This window comes from Galleria mellonella, unplaced genomic scaffold (genome assembly GCF_026898425.1).
Source record: "Galleria mellonella isolate WM207_F2 unplaced genomic scaffold, CSIRO_AGI_GalMel_v1 utg312, whole genome shotgun sequence".
NCBI classification, from domain to species: Eukaryota; Metazoa; Arthropoda; class Insecta; order Lepidoptera; family Pyralidae; genus Galleria; species Galleria mellonella.
Window position 1 is genome coordinate 5,944,851 of NW_026442074.1, and position 23,260 is coordinate 5,968,110.

At 30.3% G+C, this 23,260-nt stretch overlaps 2 protein-coding genes across 6 annotated transcripts in view; one reads left to right on the forward strand and one right to left on the reverse strand.

The window, feature by feature from the left end:
• The first annotated feature begins 735 nt into the window (after positions 1 to 735).
• LOC113514946 (peptidoglycan-recognition protein LB-like) lies at positions 736 to 8,841 on the forward strand. Of its 2 annotated transcripts, none has more exons than XM_026899042.3 (5): positions 736 to 885; positions 5,219 to 5,365; positions 6,495 to 6,732; positions 7,088 to 7,206; positions 7,821 to 8,841. In XM_026899042.3, exons 2-5 carry the CDS (start codon positions 5,293 to 5,295, stop codon positions 8,081 to 8,083), a joined length of 693 nt encoding a protein of 230 aa, XP_026754843.2. In that variant the 5' UTR covers positions 736 to 885; positions 5,219 to 5,292; the 3' UTR covers positions 8,084 to 8,841. The 2 variants fall into 2 exon arrangements, with proteins under 2 accessions (XP_026754843.2, XP_031764355.2); XM_031908495.2 differs by lacking the exon at positions 736 to 885 and adding an exon at positions 1,617 to 1,802.
• Positions 8,842 to 9,688: 847 nt separating this feature from the next.
• LOC113515204 (small G protein signaling modulator 2-like) overlaps positions 9,689 to 23,260 on the reverse strand; it is a 67,576-nt gene continuing 54,004 nt past the window's right edge. For all 4 annotated transcript variants that reach the window (XM_052896062.1, XM_052896060.1, XM_052896063.1 and 1 more), the window contains 8 exons: positions 22,850 to 23,045; positions 21,968 to 22,490; positions 21,228 to 21,385; positions 20,290 to 20,414; positions 19,682 to 19,861; positions 19,143 to 19,269; positions 18,364 to 18,514; positions 9,689 to 16,709 (listed from right to left, as the gene is read on the reverse strand). In XM_052896062.1, the coding sequence (XP_052752022.1) occupies positions 16,621 to 16,709; positions 18,364 to 18,514; positions 19,143 to 19,269; positions 19,682 to 19,861; positions 20,290 to 20,414; positions 21,228 to 21,385; positions 21,968 to 22,490; positions 22,850 to 23,045 (1,549 nt within the window). In that variant the 3' untranslated portion in view covers positions 9,689 to 16,620. The remainder of the gene's footprint in view (positions 16,710 to 18,363; positions 18,515 to 19,142; positions 19,270 to 19,681; positions 19,862 to 20,289; positions 20,415 to 21,227; positions 21,386 to 21,967; positions 22,491 to 22,849; positions 23,046 to 23,260) is intronic.

The following is a 23,260-nucleotide window of genomic DNA, read 5'->3' on the forward strand; positions in this document are numbered from 1 at the left end:
CTGAAATTTATAGATTTAAATACCTATATATTAAAGGTTGACAGGAAAAGAAAGTGGTTCTTAATTACTGGAAATACAAGAACATAAATTAGGTATATTTACCACCTGGGAGTTCCCCTAGGTGCATTCGCTCATAAATAAATAAGATATAAATCTGATGCAACATTAAATAATTATCCAAATGCATCGGTTACATAACTTTACTTATTTACCTACAGTTGGGACAGGATTAAAAACACTAAGTTTAATAAATTCAAAATATCGTAATTGTTTATGAAATAGCTACTTCCGCATCGTGGGAAAATGTGATTCCCTGAGTATGATATGATTTGAAGATATTTCGTAATATTTAGATTTTATATTATTATTGATACTTTTCCGTAAATTAATGAGTCTACTCTTGAAATTCATATATAACACATTTAACATTTTTAAAATTCGAAGTTATTTAAGAATTTAATTTATTTTGAGAATAAAATTAAAAGAATTATAACAATTCTCTGATCTTTACGAGTATAATTTGACTTCTAAGTCCTTTACAATAATGATATAAGTATCAACTATGTTACTCTTCTAAAATCATTCATATTTTTTGGGAAAATGGTAATTAAAGTAAATACTATTATTTCAGGTATCTTGTTAAGGCAGGTGGCCTTTTTATTTTCTTCTCATGGTACATTTCAATCGACAAATCATTGACCACCGGTGAATCCCCACAGATGGTAAATGACTATATAACGGTATGGCAACGTAAAAAACGTAACACAGTCCTCGGTTGTCGCGTACTTACACTACCATCAAAAACTGCTCTCTGCCTTCATTAAGCGATCAAGAAAGTGCTATAAAATATTAAATACTAAATCTTAACATTCAGTGAATTATATGGTGAGTTTGTTTGTGTAAATAATTTGTGTAAAATTGTTTTTATTTATACCGCAACTCAAAATGGAAATTTTCAATTTTTCTAAGTACATTTTTTATGAATAATGAAACGATTTAATTTTTTTTTAAATATATTAATAATCTATACTATTGAAGCGAAAATTAAAATGAAAATTACATATTTGGCTGTAATATGAATAAATTACGCATTCTTAGAATACAATGACCATTTGATTTTCTACCCCTGATAATAATTCATACAAAACATTAATTGTAATTAATTATTCAAACACTAATAATAATAATTTTTAAGTATAAAGAACAAGTCATTTTGTAAAGGGTAAGAAGTTCATTAAGAACCTAATCATTACCATTCGTACATAGAATAGTCAAATTTATTAAAATAATTAAGTATACCATTTTGAATTTCATGACCATAATCAGACCTTTTTGTAATTATTTGCTAAAAACTACTGTTTTGTATTTCTGTTATTATTTTAGTCTGAGTTCTCATTTTATATTTACAGAATCTATCAAAGTGACTAGAATAATTGTTATTTTTATTTTTTTTATCAATGTTTATAATAGCACAGTTTTAAATATTTTAATTGGGATAACAATGAGTTAATGTTTTTGTTGACTCTTGACTCTCTATATCAAATGACTCAAATCTAATAATTAGATAATAGTAATGAATAATATAAACCATTTATATTTGTAATTCATTCGTGCTTGAGTAACGTTTCAATAAATAGATTCTGATGCCAATTATTTATCGCTACAATTACATTTTATTCATATATGATTCAGATCAAGATTCAATAATTTGAAAGTGGTAAAATAAATGTGTATTATTTGTTACGTGATTAATATTGTTTTATTCAATTTGGCTACACTAAAAATACTACGACAATATAAATGTAAGTTAATATATTTATTTACTCTATTATTTATTCCAAATAATTACACAATATAGGAGTACAAGGCGGGCTCAGTATTAAAAAAACTGCTAATTCATTTTTAGGTAGTAATCTTTCGACAAAATTATTGGATAATAATACTACTATATATTCATCTTTAAATACATATTCCCATGTAAGATCTAAAATAAGAATATAATGAACAGATTGGGAAAAGGTCAAAGTGGAATTTACACTGTTACACTAGGAATCGGTTTCGGTTTCACACATTAAATAATCTACTTACACAAAAGTTTAATTAGGTTTAGTACATATGGTATATTTATTATTATTGCAAAATAATAAATAAATAAACAAATTCATTAATACATTTTGTAATATTCCGTAAAAAAATGATTATGAAATCTACATTAAAATCCATGCACAATTTTTAAGAAATAAACGGGTAAACAGATATGAATAGTGACTTTGATTTATTATTGTAATATAGGATTATTATTATTTAATTATTATTATTCATTAGATTATAGAAAAACAAACAGCTATACAGAGTTACTATAGTTCAGAAAACTGATTATGGGTTTTTATAAACCATGTAAAAAGCAAAAATCAAGTCCTTAATCTTTGTCTCTCCCTGGAATTTAATTTACAGACAGTGTACTGCTATGAAATATATTTACCAATTTTTAAGTTACCACTTCAATAATACTACAAACTGTAAAAATTACATGTAATTTTATACATACACTTTAAAGCAGGTAATTGTGCGTAAAACGCACACACATAGTACAAATACAATTTTACAAATCATATTGAATTCTTACTCTTTTTCGCGCTTGTACTATATGTATACCTAAATAAGTAGTTAGGTACCTGCTTTATAGATACTTTACTTAGTAACGTCAATGATTACGTATATAACAAGCAACCTCTAATAAAAAAATAGGTATTAAGATAACATTATAGATCTAATGATATCGTAGGCATGGTCATTGTCATTACATATAAACCACAATGACAAATTATGAAAAAAAAATTAACTGTAGCTATCTTTACTATTTGCCAAAAACATTGTTTTGACACCAAAAGGAAAAAGAAAAATAATAATGAAATGTAATAAAATCTTATTAAATATAAAGAAATAATGTAGCAAAACTATATTCTACTTGCTTAAGTAATTTCATTAGATATTAATCAATAAATAAATAAATACTGAATATAAAATAAAATCTAAAAAAATCTAAATTTAATTATTTCTTCTTGGATTTTTACGTTAAATTAAAAAAAATAGTTTAATAGGATTGTAGTTAAGTATTATATTTATAATAAATTACTATATATTAAACTTCTACTACTTAGATATAACAAATTGGTTTGAAGGGTGGGATATGGCGTGAATTTACTGGGTACAGAGGAATAACATCATAATCTTGGGCGAAACAGTATACACTGTTATGTCCATGGTACTGCTCATGTCTATAGGCGACGGTTACCACTTCCCATCAGGTGGACCGTCAGTTTGTTTGCCATTCTAAGTTGTATAAAAAAAAAACAAATTCTTATTGTATTAAATAGAGTTAGTTTCGACATACACTCAACTTACCTTAAAAGATATGTTGAGTGTATGTTCTATAATAATATATTCCTATAATGAGATATACATTAAAATTAATGACCAGAACTCTACTATTCTGGTTAATTGTTCAAATGTTCGTTTAAAAGTTTTTATACAGAGATAAATTGCCGGGAAGAACGTAAAAGTCCCATATTTCTTTTTCTTATACAAATTGTTTTAGGCGTAGACGAATTGTCACAGCACAATAACGTTTGACAGAACGATGTCTGTCGGGTCAGCTAGTTTCGCATAAAATATCATATTACTACTTTTTTCTCTCGGTTGTGCTCGTACTAGTTAATATATAAAGTATTGCATGTGTTTAATTAGGATACATCAGGATATAATCTACGGGTGTACCAAATTTCATTCAAATTCCATCAACCGTTTAAGCGTGATTGAGTTTTTTTTTTGTAATGGGGAAATAAAATGGTACCCCCGCTCGCGCTAACGATATACACTACCGGTGCACCAGTGAAGGATGATAGGTGAGAATGAAAAGGCAGGTCAGTTAGCCCATCGTGATGTATATACCTGGGATTCCGCACGACAGTTTCCACGGGGGGCCATGTGTTGGTCGTCGACCGCATTACTAACAATCCCTTCCTCCCCAACGTGATTGAGCAATAAACATGTCAACATCTTTACAAACTTTCATATTTGTAAAATTAGTAGGATTTCCTCACTGGAAATCCATTGTTCGCTTCTATATATTATTATCTCCAAACGAATCTTAATGAAGATGATGAAATGAAAGAAGATAGAATATAAACTGGCATATGCAACCCCCTTAATATTTATTTATCCATGCAAAGCTATGACCGCCAATTATTATAAATGACAAATGGTAATAACGGATTATATTTATTTAAAAATATCAGTCGAGTACATCGATGTATGTGATTAATAAATGCTGCGATCCAAAGTCGTTTAGCAAAATATAAGATAAGAAATTATTGAACATGATAATCTTTTTAAGGCACAACGTACGTCTGCGATTTTAAAATCGTGGCTAAGTAATTTATTATTTTGACTCTAAATGAACTCGAGCACGTCCCAATGATAATGACATTATACTTGCATAGCAAAAATTTGTGTGTCAACTTCATTTCTGGTCAAACTACCTGGTGATGGTAAACATCATTAACAAACTTGGGTATCTACAATTTGAGAAGATTTTAACGTTAACTCCTCACAGCTACCAATTAATACGTTGGCACATAGTAATTAGGATGATATCAGAGGTAAATAACCATGAACAGTCGCTCGGAAAATAAATATTTGTTTATTAATATAGAACCGTCATATATTAGGTAGGTAGGTCTAGACAATTGATATTTTTCTATTAGTTGTACGATATGTACGAATTATAATATGGTGTTCATTATTGTGCAACAGGAACTCTTTGGATTGATCATATTCACTAAATTACTAAATATAGACTCGTGTTCCGCTACACTTGCAAAATATATTAAAATTTATGTCGTCCCGTAAAATATGTGTATTAGTCTCTTCTAAGGAACGATTTAAATTTTTTTACATTTTACTTAGTATTATTATGATGTTCATGCCTCCTATCCTTTTTAAAAAAAAATATTTATATATTTTTTTAAAGTAGGCTATACAAAAATATTCAAAAAGTAAATGTAACACATTTATTAATCCGAGTTCATACAAACATGTCACACTTTTGCACTGAACATTTTCTTTAAATAAATAAATCGAAAGTTTACGATCAGCCTTAGTCAATTGCATATTATCAAGTTATATCATATATAATATTAAAGTTATATTTTTTCAGTTTGAAAATACGTCGGAGGAAAGCTAGAAGTATTTACATATTGTAGTATTTATATATTGAGTGGTATATGGAAAATGACATCAATGTTTGCTATGGCGCTGCTTGGTGTTATGGAGTTAACAGCAGCGTTGCCAACTTCACCGACAAGTAAGTATTATTATATATTACTGCAATATTTAAAGAAAAATTAGAAGTTATGTGATTTACATGGGCATGTAAATATATACCACGAATGTTTATTCTGTGAAGCAACACTTATATACCAGATAACCAGTTATTCTCGGAGACAAGAAACAATGGTAAGACCTACAAGTAGGTCGTCAGCATTCTTGTTACTCCCAGTCCTTAATGGTTGAAAAACAATAATTAAAAATTAAAATAATAATTGAATTTAATTTGAATTATTGAATCGGGGAAAGGGGATTGTTAGTAATGGGGCTTAACAACACCATTGCTAGCAATATTCTTTATCAAATCGATCTTTGCGTGTTTCCTCTTGGAAACTATTGCGGTTAATTCTTCTAGAATTCGGCACGTTGAGGTAATTGACCTATTTTTTCTCACCCATCATGTCTTACTGGTACCTCGTAATCTGATAACGTAAGTGACGTTACCAATCCATTTTCGCTCATCAAAAAATATGTGAAAATTTAGTTACGTAGATAAAGAATGTTATGCTGCTTATCAGCTTATCTACTGAGTGTAATATTATACTCGTAATAACAATAATATTTATCGTTACTATGGTAATGAAGGAATAATAACGTTGTTCTTTATTTATTTATTAACACATTGAAGACCGCATTGCAAAATCGTACTTCTCACATACGAACCGGCATTTTTTTATTGTTAATTACGTATATTTTTTTAATTTTTTTTAATATACAATAATTTTATGTCAAATTAACTAAATCCGCTATATACTCGCTATATACGTATCTTTTCGAAGGAGCTGCGAATCGACTGTTGTACATAAATTGTATTTAAATCATCCCAACCGGTGTACAAGCGGTCCCCAAGTAAAACATGTTGTGTGCCCACCCGTGAGCACGCCGGCCGGTAATATTGTTGCGGAGTGACCCGCCCGTGGTCATGCGGTCTTTAACGTGCTAACAGACGGTTAAAAGAGTAGGTTCAGTCAAAAAATTAAATTGACACTTTATTTACACAGACATTTACTTACGACTTTTGGGATTTATATATATATATATATATATATATATATATATATAACTTTACCTTTAGGTACTGTTAGTTAATATAATATTTATTTCAGGCCATGAATCTTCAGAGAACGAAGTGAATACTTATGACTTTCCCTTTGTGTCACGTTCACAATGGCAGGCGCGTACTCCCAAACAGATAACACCTCTGGCCACTCCAGTCCCGTATGTGGTCATCCATCACTCCTACACGCCTGCCGCTTGCTACACAGACGTTGAGTGTCGCCAAGCGATGAAAAGTATGCAGAACTTTCATATGGATGATAGACGGTGGTGGGACATTGGTTATCAGTAAGTACTTACGACTAATAATAAATAAATCTTTTTTATTTCAATATATAACCATAGTTTACATTCATTACTATAATAATTTAATTTTAATTAATTACAATTTTTACATTACATCACAATATATAATTATTATATTGTGAAATATTTGTATTACAAATAATTAGTCAAATATTTCTTTTTTATAGTATTAGTATAAAATAACTTGATAACAGACCAGCTGGATTTTTATAATACATGAATCATTGTTCGGCGTCATATGTTAATAGAATCCAGGAAAAATCCTCGATTTAAATTTGTACGTATTTTATGTTTTTAAAGGAAAAAATATTCTGATTAATATAACTTCGTTTTGTAGTTTTGCTGTCGGAAGCAACGGTGTAGCGTACGAGGGCCGCGGCTGGACTACGCTCGGAGCTCAAGCTTTACATTTTAATTCGGTCAGCATCGGCATCTGTGTCATTGGAGACTGGAGAAGTAAGTATTGTTTATGCAGTAACTAGATTTTTACCTGCGACCTCATAATATAAAAATATTACTCAATTATAAAAAATTTTAAAAATTAAAAAAAAAAAAAAGTTTTTCTGTTTTTGTTTCTTTGATCGGTTCAGCTATTAAAACGCTAAGATGATGAACATTGGAATTGATTTTCATATTTTAATAATATTTCTATTGTCGATGATTTTTCATGTTCATGTCGAATCTCTTATGTGGTTGGCAGGAACATATTTATATGTTTATTACTCATAACGTAACTCATTTAGACAGAGTAGAAATGCACTCATACACGCAAACAAATATCTTACAAATTTTTTTTAACTGCTATCAAAAGTGGAGCAGGTTCTAATTTTACTGAATTTCATGTATATATACGATGACTTTATTAATTTTGCAGCAATTTTGATAATCCTTTTTGTAAGATAATCACGGGTATATATATATTTTTTTAATTTACCTGCAGCAAACTAATAATATAACAATAAAGAGTAATGACACATTTTATTACCCCATTTATAGCTTTAAAATTAACCAAATTATCACAATCAACATTTCCATTAAGACAATTATAAGAATTATTATATATTTTTCAGCCTCAGTGCCGCCTGCAGAACAGTTAAAAACAGTGAAATCCCTTATAGCTGCTGGTGTGGAACAAGGATACATAAAGTCAGACTACAAATTAGTTGGGCACAGACAAGTACGAACTACAGAATGTCCAGGCGATGCGTTATACAACGAAATAATACATTGGGATCATTATTCCGCATTTCCTAATTCACCAGCTGATTTATTGTCTGTTAAAGAATTGCCCGAGAATGTTAAAGAAATTATAAGAAATAGTCCAAGTAGTTAATAAATAGAACAAATTGATTACTATCTTTTAGCAGAACCCGATTTAGATCCGACCCTGCTAAAATTTGTCTAGACAAATGAGGAAATACCCAGCGAATAATGACCGTTAAAATGGACAGGAAATTTTATTTTTGTCCGGATTGGCAAAATTGCTGGACTGGGTACTGCCTGTTAGATTAATTATACCTTGGAATAAAGTCTTACTAAATAGAATACAAAGCTAAAATGTTAACAGTATTAATCTAGATATATTTTTACAAACTTTTTATTAAATACTCTATATTACTGTCAGCTCAATTATAAGTACCTTATTGTAAAAGCTGTTATTATATAATGTAAATAAACAGTAATTCCAAATGTGATCACAGCGAGTGTTAACTTCATAATATGCAGTCAATAAAATACCTCTATCTACCTCATATGGGACCATAGTCATAAACATATAACATTCAACTATACGGCCGACCTATGGCGGTCCATCTATGGCAATTTGGAAACAATGTGCCTATCATTCATGAATGGATTTAAAATGTCTGTAGTATTTGATAAATTATCTGTAAAATTAATATCCCAGTTCTCATTATTCTTATGATAAACTAATAGTCTTTAAATAAATATTTTATTACTTATTAAGTAATGAATAATATCAATGCTATATATAAATATATACTATAATATTTTTACATCGAATACCTGTAATATTATTGTTACTGTTTGTATCCATTTCATTTATGAGAAATATACATACTTTCACACTTATTAATTTTTCTATCTCAAATTCATTTACGAATTTCCCGAAATTCCTAGAAAATCGGGAACAGTGTGGTGTAAGGGGGTATGCATGGACACCTTGTGACGCAGAAACTAAGAGCGCCAGGACACATAAAAAATAATCCAATTAAATTCGACTTGGGTAGTTTTAACTGAATAGTTATATTCTAAGTAATATCTTACCGCCAGGAGATATTGTCCATTGTCGTTAGAAACCAGCATCTCTCGTGATCACTTTCCAGTGGTCAGTAAAAGTAAAAGGAAACTGTCACCTTCTAGACGTGATAAACATTATAGAATATTGCAAGCTTTTAACCATTGAATTCTTTAATTAGTTAGCTTAAAATTATGCATTGTACATAATAAAGTGTAAAAGCTGTGTGCAAATTTGATTAAATTTAGTAATTTTTTTGCAAAAAGTATTAATTTTTTTTAATCATTTTGCATGTACGTCTCTATATTTAAAAACCCCGAGATATATCATCATCATTATATTAGCCGTTAACTTATTACCGAGCATAGACCTCCTCCCATAAAGGAGGGTTTTGCAAGTAGTTGCCACGCTTAGCAGGCGGGTTGGTAACCGCAGTTAACCTTTGGTAATGTTTCAAGAAGAACACTGCTGCACATCCCTCGACCATTAAGTTTCCTTAGTTTTCTCTTACGACACCCACGGGAAGGGAAGGAGCGTATATGATGGTACAATATTTTTAATATTTACGAAAAAAGATGTTACATCTTATAAATAAAGGTAATTTAACATATAACCTCGTTAGATAATGTAGGTAAACCTTGACCATGCATGGTAGCATAGACAGCAAAGAAAACACATAAAAATGGAAACATACTTTAATGACAAGATGATTTTGCTTAAATCGCACATAGTTAACACATTGTAAGTATCATTGGGGATATAAAGCTGTGTTGTAAGGTCGTACAACATCGGATATAGAAAATAACAAATTTATACTTACACGTTACGGTAAGCCTAGTAAGTACATAGAAGTATATTATTACAGTAAGTTATTGTATTTAATTTTCTATAATGTACTACATAGTATCATTTCACAAAGGGATACCGTTGAAGGTAAAATAATGAACAGATAACCTTAAATAATATACGTATCTATAGATTAATTAATTAATTTATTATCTTCGTATTAAATCAATAAATCAGGGTATACATTTTTACAAAGCAGACGATTATGATTACAATAAAATGAGAACATTGACTCAATAGTATAGTAAAAATAAATGTACATAGTTAACGTGACGTCATAGAATTAAACACGTGGCGTGTGCAGGCACAAATCCGTTGATATCGAGCGTGCAGCGCTCGTATGAGGGCAATACCTACGTTCGTATTTCGAATGTTATTGTACTTATATGTAAGAATAGAACGGTAGTCTATTTTGATAGGGACATTTGAATTGGGTGTAACCTAGAATTATGTAGGAACAATAAGAGTATATAGGTACCATTTATACTAAGTTTTCCTTAGCTCTTTACAGCGATTTCACAACTTTAGCTGTTCAGAATATATTTTTAAAGTTTCGTATTGTGACTGATATTTTTGTATTACTATCATTTTTAAGACATCTATATCGATTTATTTCCTATATTTATTCCAGTGACATTCACAGTAAGAATCTACGTTATAATATGATGTTTATTAGGAGGGAAATAGATTGGAAAGGTTATGACGTAATTTATCTGGTACGTAAAAATATATCTGGTATAACTACAAATTTGGCTTTGTATTGTCATAATCAATATTTTGTTCAAGTGGCGAAAAACAAAACAAAAATAAGTAATCACATGCAACAGTATGTAAGTATTTTACATACATTTTTAAGTTTAGAACCCTATTATGAGTCGCTCATAATAGTTATTTTAAACATTGTAAAACTTCATCAAAAATAAAAATAGTGTAATAAATAATTTACTTTTGATTTAATCAAGTTCATACATTATGTTTTGCACTAATTCAATTTTCTTTATTTATCGTTGTAGAATACTAAGGAAATAGGGATATTTTAGACTGGAACGGCAACGGCCTACCATTGTCTCGTCCGTACATATCTGAAACTACGTCATTTTAATATGCAGCGTGTTTTTTACACGTTCAAACTCTTTTTTATATAATAAATACGGTCATTAATAATTTTAAATTATATATCAAATAACTTACTGATTGTTATAATGATAATAGAGATTTTTATAAATAAAAGAGATACTCGAACCCACTAAGTCAGTTTCCTCATTAAATAATTAATTTAAATTTTATATGTAAATGTAATGTTTAGAGCAGTTTCGTTTGAGAAGTATGCGCATTTCCGAATTACATTTATATTTGCATCCATTTACACTTTACTTCGCTTTCGACTGTTGTTGCCCAGTCAGTGTCACATGACCTTACGAATATAATAAATTGACTAAACGATGTTTATATATGGAAGATATTAAAAATATATATATATATGAGAAAGAAAAATTATATGAGAATTTTATTTATGAGTCTGTCTGTTTGTCAGTATGTTTATTGCGGCATCATGCAAAAACTACTACACCAATTTGGATACGGTTTACAAAGTTGTATTTCTAAAGTTTTAACTTAAAATATAGTAACCTTTATTTTTATTTTAAAACGCTATTCGAAAGTGGTTTATTTCATTGATTTCTAAGTTCTGAAATCCACGCATACGTAATTGCGGGCGAAAATCCAGTTTTTAACAAATTTATTAATGGTTATGATATCTATGGAAACTTTACTGAATTATATATTTTATTTTTACGTAATGCATGTATCACATAGATGAAAGATGAAAATATCAACTTCCCAATACAGGGTACATAATAGATGTCGCTAGTATAACTGTACAGCTAGCAAAAAAAAAATTGACTCAGTTGACATTACGACATTTCTTTATTCTTGTACTTAAGACTGCTCATACCAAAGTACAATAATGTCTGTGTTATCCGTCAAAATGATTTTTATTATTTCTAAATTTTAAAAATGCTCTAAACTAAAACGTTAATCATAGAAAAGTATGGGCTTAAATCTGCAGCTAAGTATTTTGCAACTCTTAAAATAGTTCTTACTTTTTAAATTTCCAAATAGTTAAATAAAGTCAAAATTTATTCTCAGCCACAATACTTTTTAAATAACAATTTAGAAATGTTAAAAATTTCACAATTATGTTTAAAAGACAGACGGATAATTCAGATATTGCTTAATATGAACACTCTTAAAAAGAGTTCCGTATTCAACCAAGTCAACACTTCATTGCCTGAATCTACACTAAGTTACGATAAATATATATATTAGTTTCTTAATGTTAACAAGTGCGAATTTAAAAATGGTAATTACACAGGTCCGTACAAACATTTATTTAAAAACACTTAAGTCTCTATATATAGATTCTAATTTATTTAAATATTTATTAATTTGTATGTTAACATTACTAATTATTATTCCTGATACCAATGTGTGTTCTTAACACGTTAGTTGCACATACATTATTAGATCGTTTCAGAATCGTGGTTAGAATTCATTTAATAGATATTCGTTGATTGTATATAGGTAGATGCTTGTTATTCCAAATGAAAAGGTAATAAGGTATAATTTGACACGTCTGTATGATAATCTAATAATAAAAATACGATTACAATATTCTGCGAATAATAAAAAAATATATAATGAAACATTAAAACTCCTTTTTTGAAGACCGTAATTTTTACCTAACTTAAACAGCTGAACGGATTTGAACAAAATTAGGTTGACCTAATAATAATAAATCCATCTATCTAATAATAATAAATAAGAGAGGTCAATTCTGTACATGAAATATATTTCCAAAATAACTATCAGGGGGTGATTAGTGATCGATACTGATGCCAAAAATGCAATCAGTAAAATTTTTGTCTGTCTGTCTGTCTGTCTGTCTGTATGTTCGTTATAGAAACAAAAACTACTCGACGGATTTAAACGAAACTTGGTACAATTATTCTTCATACTCCTGGGCAGGTTATAGTATTTTTCATCACGCTACGATCAATAGGAGCAGAGCAGTGAAGGGAAATGTTAAAAATGTCCACCCGGGCGACGCCGGGACGGATATATAATACAAAAAATGTAATAATCCTCTGACACATCCATACGAATTAATAACCTACAATTCTGACGCGCTTCTTGTGTGTATACAATATGTAAGGAATCCTAACAATTAAGCTTAGCTTATGGATTGGTTTGGACTTAGGCCTGTATCAGTATGAATGAAAAATATCTAATATAAGCGTATGATAATCACAATTATTCAGATTCAGTGGATATCGATCGTTTAGCACAGAAATATCTATGAAGCCTTAACAATAATTTAGAGTAAATATAATTATATTTAATTTGATAAAGACAATATCAGAATATAGGAGCTACATTCAATAAAACAGTAAATAAATATAATTTCTGTATAATTATGTTTATATAATAATTATATAATTAATTTGGTAGATTAATACATTCAAGAACAACATTCAGTCATTTAGCAAAAATTACGTTGCGTTTGTGATATATTAAAATATAAGCAACGAAATATTTATATTGTTTTATCGTCAATATATCAGCCTTTAACTGTCCACTGCTGAACCTAAGCCTCCCCTTGGGGGGTTTTGCCAGTAGTTGCCTCGCTTGGTAGGCGGACTGGCCACCTAAGTATTATATTATTTAACCATTGGTAACATTAGGCCTCGTAGATGTTTTAAGAGGGACGCTGCTGCCCATTCCTCGCCCTCCCTTAGTCGCCCCTTATGACACCCAGGGGAAAGAAAGGGGTGGCGTATTCTATGACGGGACCACACGGCATTTATATTGTTTATGAAAATATAAATATAAATTAAAATACAGATAATTTTTATTATGGTTTGTCTCAAAAAGACACTTTGTTTCTAAAAAGAGGAAACCACATTTTCTTCAAACGCAACATGTTTTGGACATTTTTGTCACTCAAAGGTAATATTTATTATTTTAGTAAAGGTATAAATATTTATATATACACGAGCTAATTAAATATAATTATGTATATATATATATATATATATATATATATATATAAATTAAATATGTAAATTAATACTTTGTTTTAATCGTTTTTTATCTATGACTCTGAAAGTAAAATTTCTTTTAAAACATTAAACGGATTAAACAAATAAATTAATAATATTTAATACTATTTTACCTAATAACAGTGGAAGCTCTAAAAACAAGAATGTTTCAACAATAATTTTGAGAAAGTAGACCACGGTTTATTGTGAACATTTTTAAATAATTATAAATATATATAATAAGGCCATATATTTGTAACAAAAAAATTATATAAATAGTAAACAAATATCAAATTCATTATATATATTTCATATAAAGTATGCCATTTTTACAATATCTGTTTTAAGATACGACTGTTTTGGTACTTTATTTGGTACCTAATGCATAAGTGCACATAATTCAATACTCATAATATATGTAATATGGAGCATATAGTATTTTTAATGTATAAATATCTTATTTATTAATAAAAATTATATAATAGCATTTAAAATGAGCTTGCATTATTATGCATGACTTTGTGCATGGACGTAATACAAGAAGCGTGGACTGAAACTTAATTACAATTTTAATTATTTATTAATTATATTTTCCATTTAGTTTAATTGTATTGTTCTTAAAATTAATTATGAATAATTAAATTTTTGTATGTAAATGCAAGAACGATTAATATATAGTATATATAGAACATAAAATAATGTTCCATATATCAGATTTTCTTATCGAAGCTTTGCTTTAAGTAACGTTAATGAGATAATTCTCGTTTTCACGGACAAGGCACAGGGGAAGGAGGTTTTAATGATATGATGTGTAGGAATATAAATTGAGATAAACTGCACTTGACATTGTTATCTGTTAAATGAATAAAATCTAATATTTCCAGGAAAATATTTTTTTTTTAATTGGTTGGTACCTTTAGAATTTTTTTCCTTTCTAACACGTTTAAATTTTTGCCTTTATATTATTCAAAGATTACACACACCTACAGGTAAGTATATCATTGAATTAAATATATATCTATAAGTACAGACACTACAACATCTTGTTTTTTTTTTTTATTTCAATACATTCTATCGTATTTTAACTACTTTTAAAATAATTATATTAATAATTATTATAATTTAATACTTATAAAAAAATTAAATCCCACTGAAACTCCAAATTTAAATTTAATGTACGTTTAGTACATTTAGTAGCTACATAAAGTAAATATGAATTTATCATTATTTGGATCTGATAGTTTATATGAAAAGGTAATAAAATCCAGTAAGATCTTTCAATAATTCGTACAAGTAGTAAATATCACCATAACGATATGATATCCCAAACATTACTGAGGTATTTTCTTACTTAGAAATATAGAACTAATTTAATCGTTCACCAAAGTTTATCTAAGTATTTTGGCATCTCACTGTATCTACAAGTATTTATTAAAATTATTGACACAAAATGTCAAAATTCATTCCGTGTTTAGAAGTTCATTCGACTTGTTTTAAATTTAAATAATCAAAAGACTTTGAAGAATGAAATTTTATTATATTTTTTACTGGTCATACGTAGTATGAAATTAATATGTGGAGCCAATTATATATAGTTATTATAAATAGTATATATTAATAACAATATTACTATGCATCTAGTTCAATTCTGTATAAGATTTTTTTAAATGATTTCAATTACCTTTCTAAAAATTTTGCTATTTTTATTGTTTTAACATGCTGACTATATCGCTTAATGCGACTTTAGTAATTGTTCAACTACAACATAATTCACGTTAAATCACATAATACATTAAATATTCTATTTATATCTCGTTGTATTAACGATTTAGTGAAGAAAATAAATATTTTTAAAAAATATATTTTTTATTTATCATAAAATATGAAAAGTGCGTTTCAGGAAAGAATTTTATCTAATTTATTTTTACTTTTTCAAAACGGTTTTCTTCCTCTTCAAGATAACAAAGAAAACCAAATACTTACCTTATCTTTACATATTCTATCCATAATATATAGATATATTTCTTGTTTCATCTACTATTGTAAATAGTCCCACGCTACGCCGGTTGAATACGCAAACAAAACAAAAAAAACAAAATAGGTATTTTCATTTTACGGTTTTGTTTTCTTGGGAAATTTCTCATTGAAATCATTGCTTAATAATCAACAACATTTTGTATACTAATACTAGTTAGAACAGTCAATAAAATATATGCTCTAAAATAAACTTTACAACATATGGCGAGACGTGCTAAAAGAAAATAAAAAAAAAATTAAGCAATTTTATTGTACAATTTTCGCTGCAAGGACCGCAGACTGGAAATGAGATTGAATAAAAAAGATCGAAACAAAAATTTGCTTTAAATAATACATACAACTAAATCGCTAATCTGTAACAATTAACTTAAATACCTAATGTTTTCATTTTTAATAATTGTGATTAAAATATTTATCAAATTCCGCTAAAAATACTTTAAAATAATGTAACTGTAATATATAAATTTTATATTATAGACATATCATATATGTTTGAAGATAAACGCATGCAGCTACGCCTGTATAAACAATATTACATACTGCACATTGAAGTCATCCTTCCTACGAACAATATAGCTAGATCATTGTCATTGTATAGGTCAACATATAACTATTAATTTAAAATGATCATTATTTGTTTTCTATTAGGGTTTGAACTTGCAAAACGAGATCTCTAGCGAGAGATAGTACAGCGGACGCATCGTGACGCTCGGCCATTTCTGAAAACAACAAGCTATTTTAGTCACATTGCTATACTACTAATAAAATACTTAGTAATCCTCATAGAGCATGTGTCCAATACTCGTATAGTTTGAATAGGAGTAGTAGAAGCGAAAACAGTATTTTTTAGAAATTTAAATGTTATCTGTCTGTGTATATGTTTATTTCAGCATCACACTTTAGTTTTCTACTGTACCTAATTGAATGTGGTTTTCGCTATTTTTTTTTATACAACTTAGAATAGCCTGATGGAAAGGTAACCGTTGCCTATAGACATGAGCAGTACCATGGACATAACAGAGTATACTGTTTCGCCCATGATACCCCCCATGCGTTGCCATTCCTAAGGACTCAGGTGTTATTCCTCTGTATTCTGGAAATTCACGCCATATCCCACCCTTCAAACCGAAAGACAGCCATGCAAACACAGCTGCTTCAGGGTTGAAACACGAATAGGACAGAGGTACCCAAGCAATCGACTTTTGTACAAAGTCTCCCTCCCTCCTATCCCTTGTATTTCTGAAGGTCTAATTTAAAAATTGGTGTATTTTATTTTGATATGCTATCTAGAAATAGTTTATTTGATTGGAATTCTACTCTTGAAATTCGCACGTACGAAGTAGTAGATAAAAATATTAATAAAACTAGTTTTTACCAGCAACTTCCGTCTGCGTGAGCGTGATATTTTCACAGGCTACGATAAAAAAGTAGCCTATGTCCTTCTCCATTCGTATACATACGTGTATACCAAATTTCATAATGATTAATAGCTGAACTAGCTATAAAGAGGTAATAAACTGTTACATTTAGAATTAATATTAGTGGGAATTATACGCATACGATAAATATTATTAACACATCTGTAAGATGTGTTAATAATATTTATCCAGTCAAACAGTCTTTTAGCATATTATGTGGAGCTTGCAGTGGGAACTTAGTATATGAAATGAAATGAAATGAAATATTTATTTGCTTTATGGAACACATGATATGCAACTATGTTTCACTAGCAAGTATATATTATGAGTCTTTTGTATAATTTATTCAAAGGCAGAAGATTTTTCATATATTACAAATAGAAAATTCTACATGAGAAGTATTTATATCTCGTGTGATTACGATTTCATCTGGCCATAAAAAAAATAAAACGAAATATATAGTAAATCTATACTATAACTATAACAACGTAATAAATAATTAATGTAATATAATGTATTTACACTAATAATTTCCTTTTAAGTTAAACATCACTGCCAACCAATCGGGCGCAATGGGTTACAGTTTTTTATGCAACTTACAATAGCAAACAACACGTATTACATGAAGAGGCACTGTTGGCAATGGAGCTTAGCAGGCTCATTGCTATCAATACATCTTGTGAAGTTTCCCTCTGGAAATCGTCGTGGATTAACCTGACGAATTCGTCGTAATGAGCTAACTGCCCTGACTTAATTCTAGCCTATCATATGAGGGATACCATTCAAGTTTCATATATAAAAAATACATAATTTGTGATAATTATTCTTGTATAAAGAATACAAGAATAAGTCCAAAACTGTAACACAGTGTCAGCTTCATTAGAAAAATAGCAAAATAGGTAGTAATAGGTAGAAGAATATTCAAACATGTCATGACTACAATAAAATGACTCACCATTGAAAAATTTTATGATATCGGTAAAGTCCATAGAGTTAGCTAGTATGACGTCACGATAGGTCTCGAGAAGAGCGAGAGCAATGAACAGCACCATGTGTTCAGATGCTACATATCGCGCCGCCCAAATCAACTCCCACGCTGAGAATACCTGAACACATAATTACATTTATTTCATTTAATAACTATGACTGTATACTTATATGACCATATATATGAAGTATGCAGTAGGGATAACAAAATAGATGTATTTAATAGTAGCAGCAGTTTTATAAGAAAAACCATCGCAAATTACTCATTAATTGATTTTAACAACGTTTAGTCTGTGTTTACTCATTTTTTAATAGAGTATAAGTAATTCAATTTTTGTTAATTATAAGTGATAGCTTGTAATCAGCTTATTGTTGTCATGCATAGTTAATTATTCAGTTATAACAACTGTAAGCTTCCCTCAAAAATAATACAATAAATAAATAAATACCTATAATAGGTACCTATGTGGTTGTGTCTTGATGGATAACATTGACAATGTTCCTAACTAATTAATATATAGCCTAGAAGAATCGGCAACTGATCAAAATTAAATGTTCTCAAGTGACGACCACAAATGAGTTTCTGGGAGTTAGTATATGCAGGTAGTTCAGGTAGTTTACTTTGTACTAATTATTACTTTTTATTAATTAATATTGATTAGAGAAATGTAAACACAAGCCACATGTTAATTTTTTTTTAAATAATTTACTAAAGATAACGTAATAATTTACGATTATAAAACTTACATCTTGATATAACAACTCCCGTTTGAAGTCGAGGAGGAACCAGCGGTAGCAGAAATAAAAATGGGTGTAGTCCCCATGTGCGTGCATCAGCTCGTACAACTCGCAGTCCAAGATTTGTATAAGGGATCTGAAGGGACAAGTCATCAAATATGTCATTTAAACAATATTAATTCATACAAATAATAATTCCTATCAAATGTTTGGATTACTAGAATAATTTTATAATCACAATCAGGCGTATAGTAATGTCGTAGAGACCAGTAGAGTCTATATTTTGCTAAATAAAATATACAGTAGAACATAGAATCGGCACCTTTTTTGAAGTCGGTTATAAAATAGTGAAAGCTTGTACAGACGTTTGGCAAAGGGTGACTTTGAGTATATATGTATACAAAATCTTTCGAGTGTATTCGTTTATTTGAATATCTCTGCCCTACTGATGCTTGTGATGGCGAAAACCAATAGTTGCATGATATTGGTTTAAAAAGTGGGTTTGATGAATGAGTGTATTTTGTACCTGAAGCTATTTCATTTCTTACCTCATATCAGCGAAATGAGCATCCATAGCTTGCCCTGAAGGGAAATTATCCTTGGCACGCTCCATCAATCTAGCAAACAGCGCATGCGCGACGGCTTCCTCACGCATCATTACTAACAATGGCGCTGCTAGATCACACATGCCTTGCATGTAGCCTGTGTCTAAGTGCTCCCATACGAATCTGTAAAGGTTTAGGAAAGGTTAGGATTAAAATGTTACGCATTAATTTTACGACTCATTTTGTGTTTGCATACCACCAGACTAGCCGTATGCTTGTTAGTTATAGTAATATTAAAAAAACAGCGTTCGTATATATAACATACGTATACATAAACATAAAAAGTCTGCACAGATTTTTTTCTAAAATTTTATAGAATAATTTCCTTTTTTAAAAAGGAACTTAATAATAATAATATTTGTCGCTGATACTGGTACTGGCGAACCTTTTTTATATTTTTTTATATATTATGTACAAAACAAAATACGAAGATGGAAACTGAACGCAGTCCATAAAATATGCTTCAATTCTGCAGGACACATTAATCGCAGTCCGCACAGAATTTAGTAAAACAAAAGTTTAAATCAGTCTATATATGGTTTAAAACTTACGTGCACATTATGTTCCTCAGTTTATCAAGGTTTTCGTCAGTGAAAAACGGATAGTTCCTATCGCACCGTTGCACATCCTTTTCTATACGATGTAGATTTAAAGCAAAGCTCTCCACCAGTTCATTCTGGAAATAAATTTATACAGAAATATATTAACATCCAAACCTTTTTATTAGTTAAGGGGGGGAAAGGGATAGTTAGCAATGGAGTTTGACAGCCCCATTGCTAGCAATATGCCTCATTAATTCGACCTCCACGTGGTTCCCTCTGGAAACCATCATGAACAATTCTTGCTGAATTCGTCACGATGGGCTAACTGACCTACTTCATCCTCACCTATCATCCTTCACTGGTACCCTGGTGTATACTGATAGCGCGGGTGGGGTTACCATTCTATTATCATCAATTAAAAAAAAAACCTTTTTATTATAAAAACAGGGGACAAACGAGCGGCTGGCTCACCTGATGGTTAGTGATTTCCGCCGTACATGATCACCCGCAACACTAGAGGCATTGTATGTGTGCTGTCAGCCGTTTAAAAAAGAATATGTTCTTTTCTTGAAGGTTATGATGTCGTATTGGTTCGAAAATACTATTGCTGGAAATTGATTCCAAAGATTGGTTGTGCGCGGAAGAAAGTGTCTTGAAAAACGCACGGTGGAGAATTGCCACACATCCAGATGGTTGGGTTGGAACTTTAACCTATTTTGTTTACATTAGTAATGCAAATGAAACTAACATCATAAATGTGAAAATGAGCTTGTTTATTTGTTACCTCTTGGTGCTTTAACAACGGAACCAATCGTTATGAAATTTGGTTATACTCATTATATGGGATGGAGAAAATAGACTACTTTTTATCCAGTTAATGAACATATCTCGAATATTTGGACAGAGTCGCAGATAAAAGCTAGTATTAACAATGAACGAATAATTACCGAGTAAACACCACCATTAGAGCTAGCGGGTGATACACAATTGGAACGAGTTTCAGGGCGTTGATCGTTGGTCGGTTCCAGCATATCAAACGATGCACCTGCAGAGTGCGACTCTTCCCGCACAACACCCAACGGACTTCGGGCTGGACTCACATTGGCTATGGTAAACAACAAAATATAAATTTTAATACAATTGAGAATTATTACTACATATAATAAAAAATAAATAACTCGAAGACCAAAAGGCAATGAGTGCAGAATTCAATTTTCTTCTTTTTGATTAAAAACATAACAATAAAATAAAAAATAAATAACAGAAAAGTAAAAGAAGGAAATTGATTACTGTGTATACCATCGCCAAATAAATGTAGTATAATTTCTAAAGATACAAGACTTTGCACGAATGTCGCCTGCAAGATTTCCTTTATCCCATTCATATTACCACCGAGGTGCAGGTGTGCTTACATGGCTGTATTTTGGTTTGAAGAGCTTATCCTTCCCTTTCCAAAACAAGATATAGAGGTACTAGTCTTCAAGAATAGCAACACATAAAAGATATTATAAACACCACATGTCATCATCATATTCTCTAATGGCAAACACGCTCCATCCATGGAGGAAGACAGCATGTTTGCCATTCGTGTTAAAAAAATCTTGTTTTATACTTTCACAAAATATATCAATATTGTATTCTTTAAAATTATTTGTTTCTTATTTAATTAATTCAACTTAAGTCTTACCAGTATTTCCTCCAGAGGCTGGAGACCCAGAAGGAGCTAAATCCACAGACGGATTAGTTATAATTACACTAGTGTGTTGCTGTGAACTCGGTTGGTTTTCATCTAACGATGATCTCAAATCACTCCCATTTATATTAACATTCGCACTGTCAACACTACACAGCAATCCTCTACCGTCACCTTTCTGAACTATATCTTCAGCTATTCTTTTAATCTCCGCTATACTTTCTCTTCTTAAATCTGGATTTTCTACAACACTCTTAATATGCACTTCTTCGTCGTCGTCTAAGTCTTTAAGACTGTCTATATCTACATCTATATTATCACCGGTCTCAGTCTCTCCGTTAACTTTAATTTCTTTCTCCTTTTCTTCAGAATCTAGCTCTATATTATCGACCTCATCTATGCTCGGCGCTCGAGATAGAACTGGTTTCGTATCCAGTCGCTTCTGCTCATTTTCGCTGGGTTCCGGCGAAACGACTGGAGGATTATCTGATATAACACTGTAATCATCTTCAAACACCTATAAAAACATAAAAATATAAACTTAACAAAAGTACCACACAATCCCACTAATCACATGATTCTCAAGCTCTAGCTTCCCTATGTTACTGGGAATTAAACAACGAACTTCTGAAGGTGCAATCTAGAACACGCGGGCCTGCAGAACAGTTCGTTTCCTAAATTAAACCCATTGAGAATAAAACCCGGGATCACTTTTCTGCAAAGCAACGTACCCAACACTGCGTCACGGAAGTTGCCGTAATTATCACAAATACCAAACAATACACAAATTAAGCAATAGAATTTATCCTATTTTTACTAATATATATTTTTAATAAACATTTTTTAGGATGTAAGATATTTTAAGAATAGACTTACCTCACAAGGTTCTGTATTCTCAACAGGTTTCGGTCTCCCTGATGCTTCAGAGAGTCGTGCTATAGATGCGGCCGTGGCTTCACGATCCCGCTGTCTCACTATCGCTTCCACGCACAGCCACTCTGACATTGTGGTCTCGTATTGGCGACGACACGCTGCGTCCTGTTCCGCCCTTTCTTCTGCTGTTGAACCGAATCTACAGAGAACAGTTTTATTAAATACATTCCAGTTAAAATACTTAGTCAACTTTTAATATAAAATCACCACTTGAATAATTATTATTGTGTTTCAAACCATGTATATATACACTAGTAATTTATATTAGTACCACATTCGAGTATTCAAGCGCTTCCCTAAGGTTAACTAGGAGAGAATGCTTTCAGCATTATCTCTGCCTTGTACACATACCTG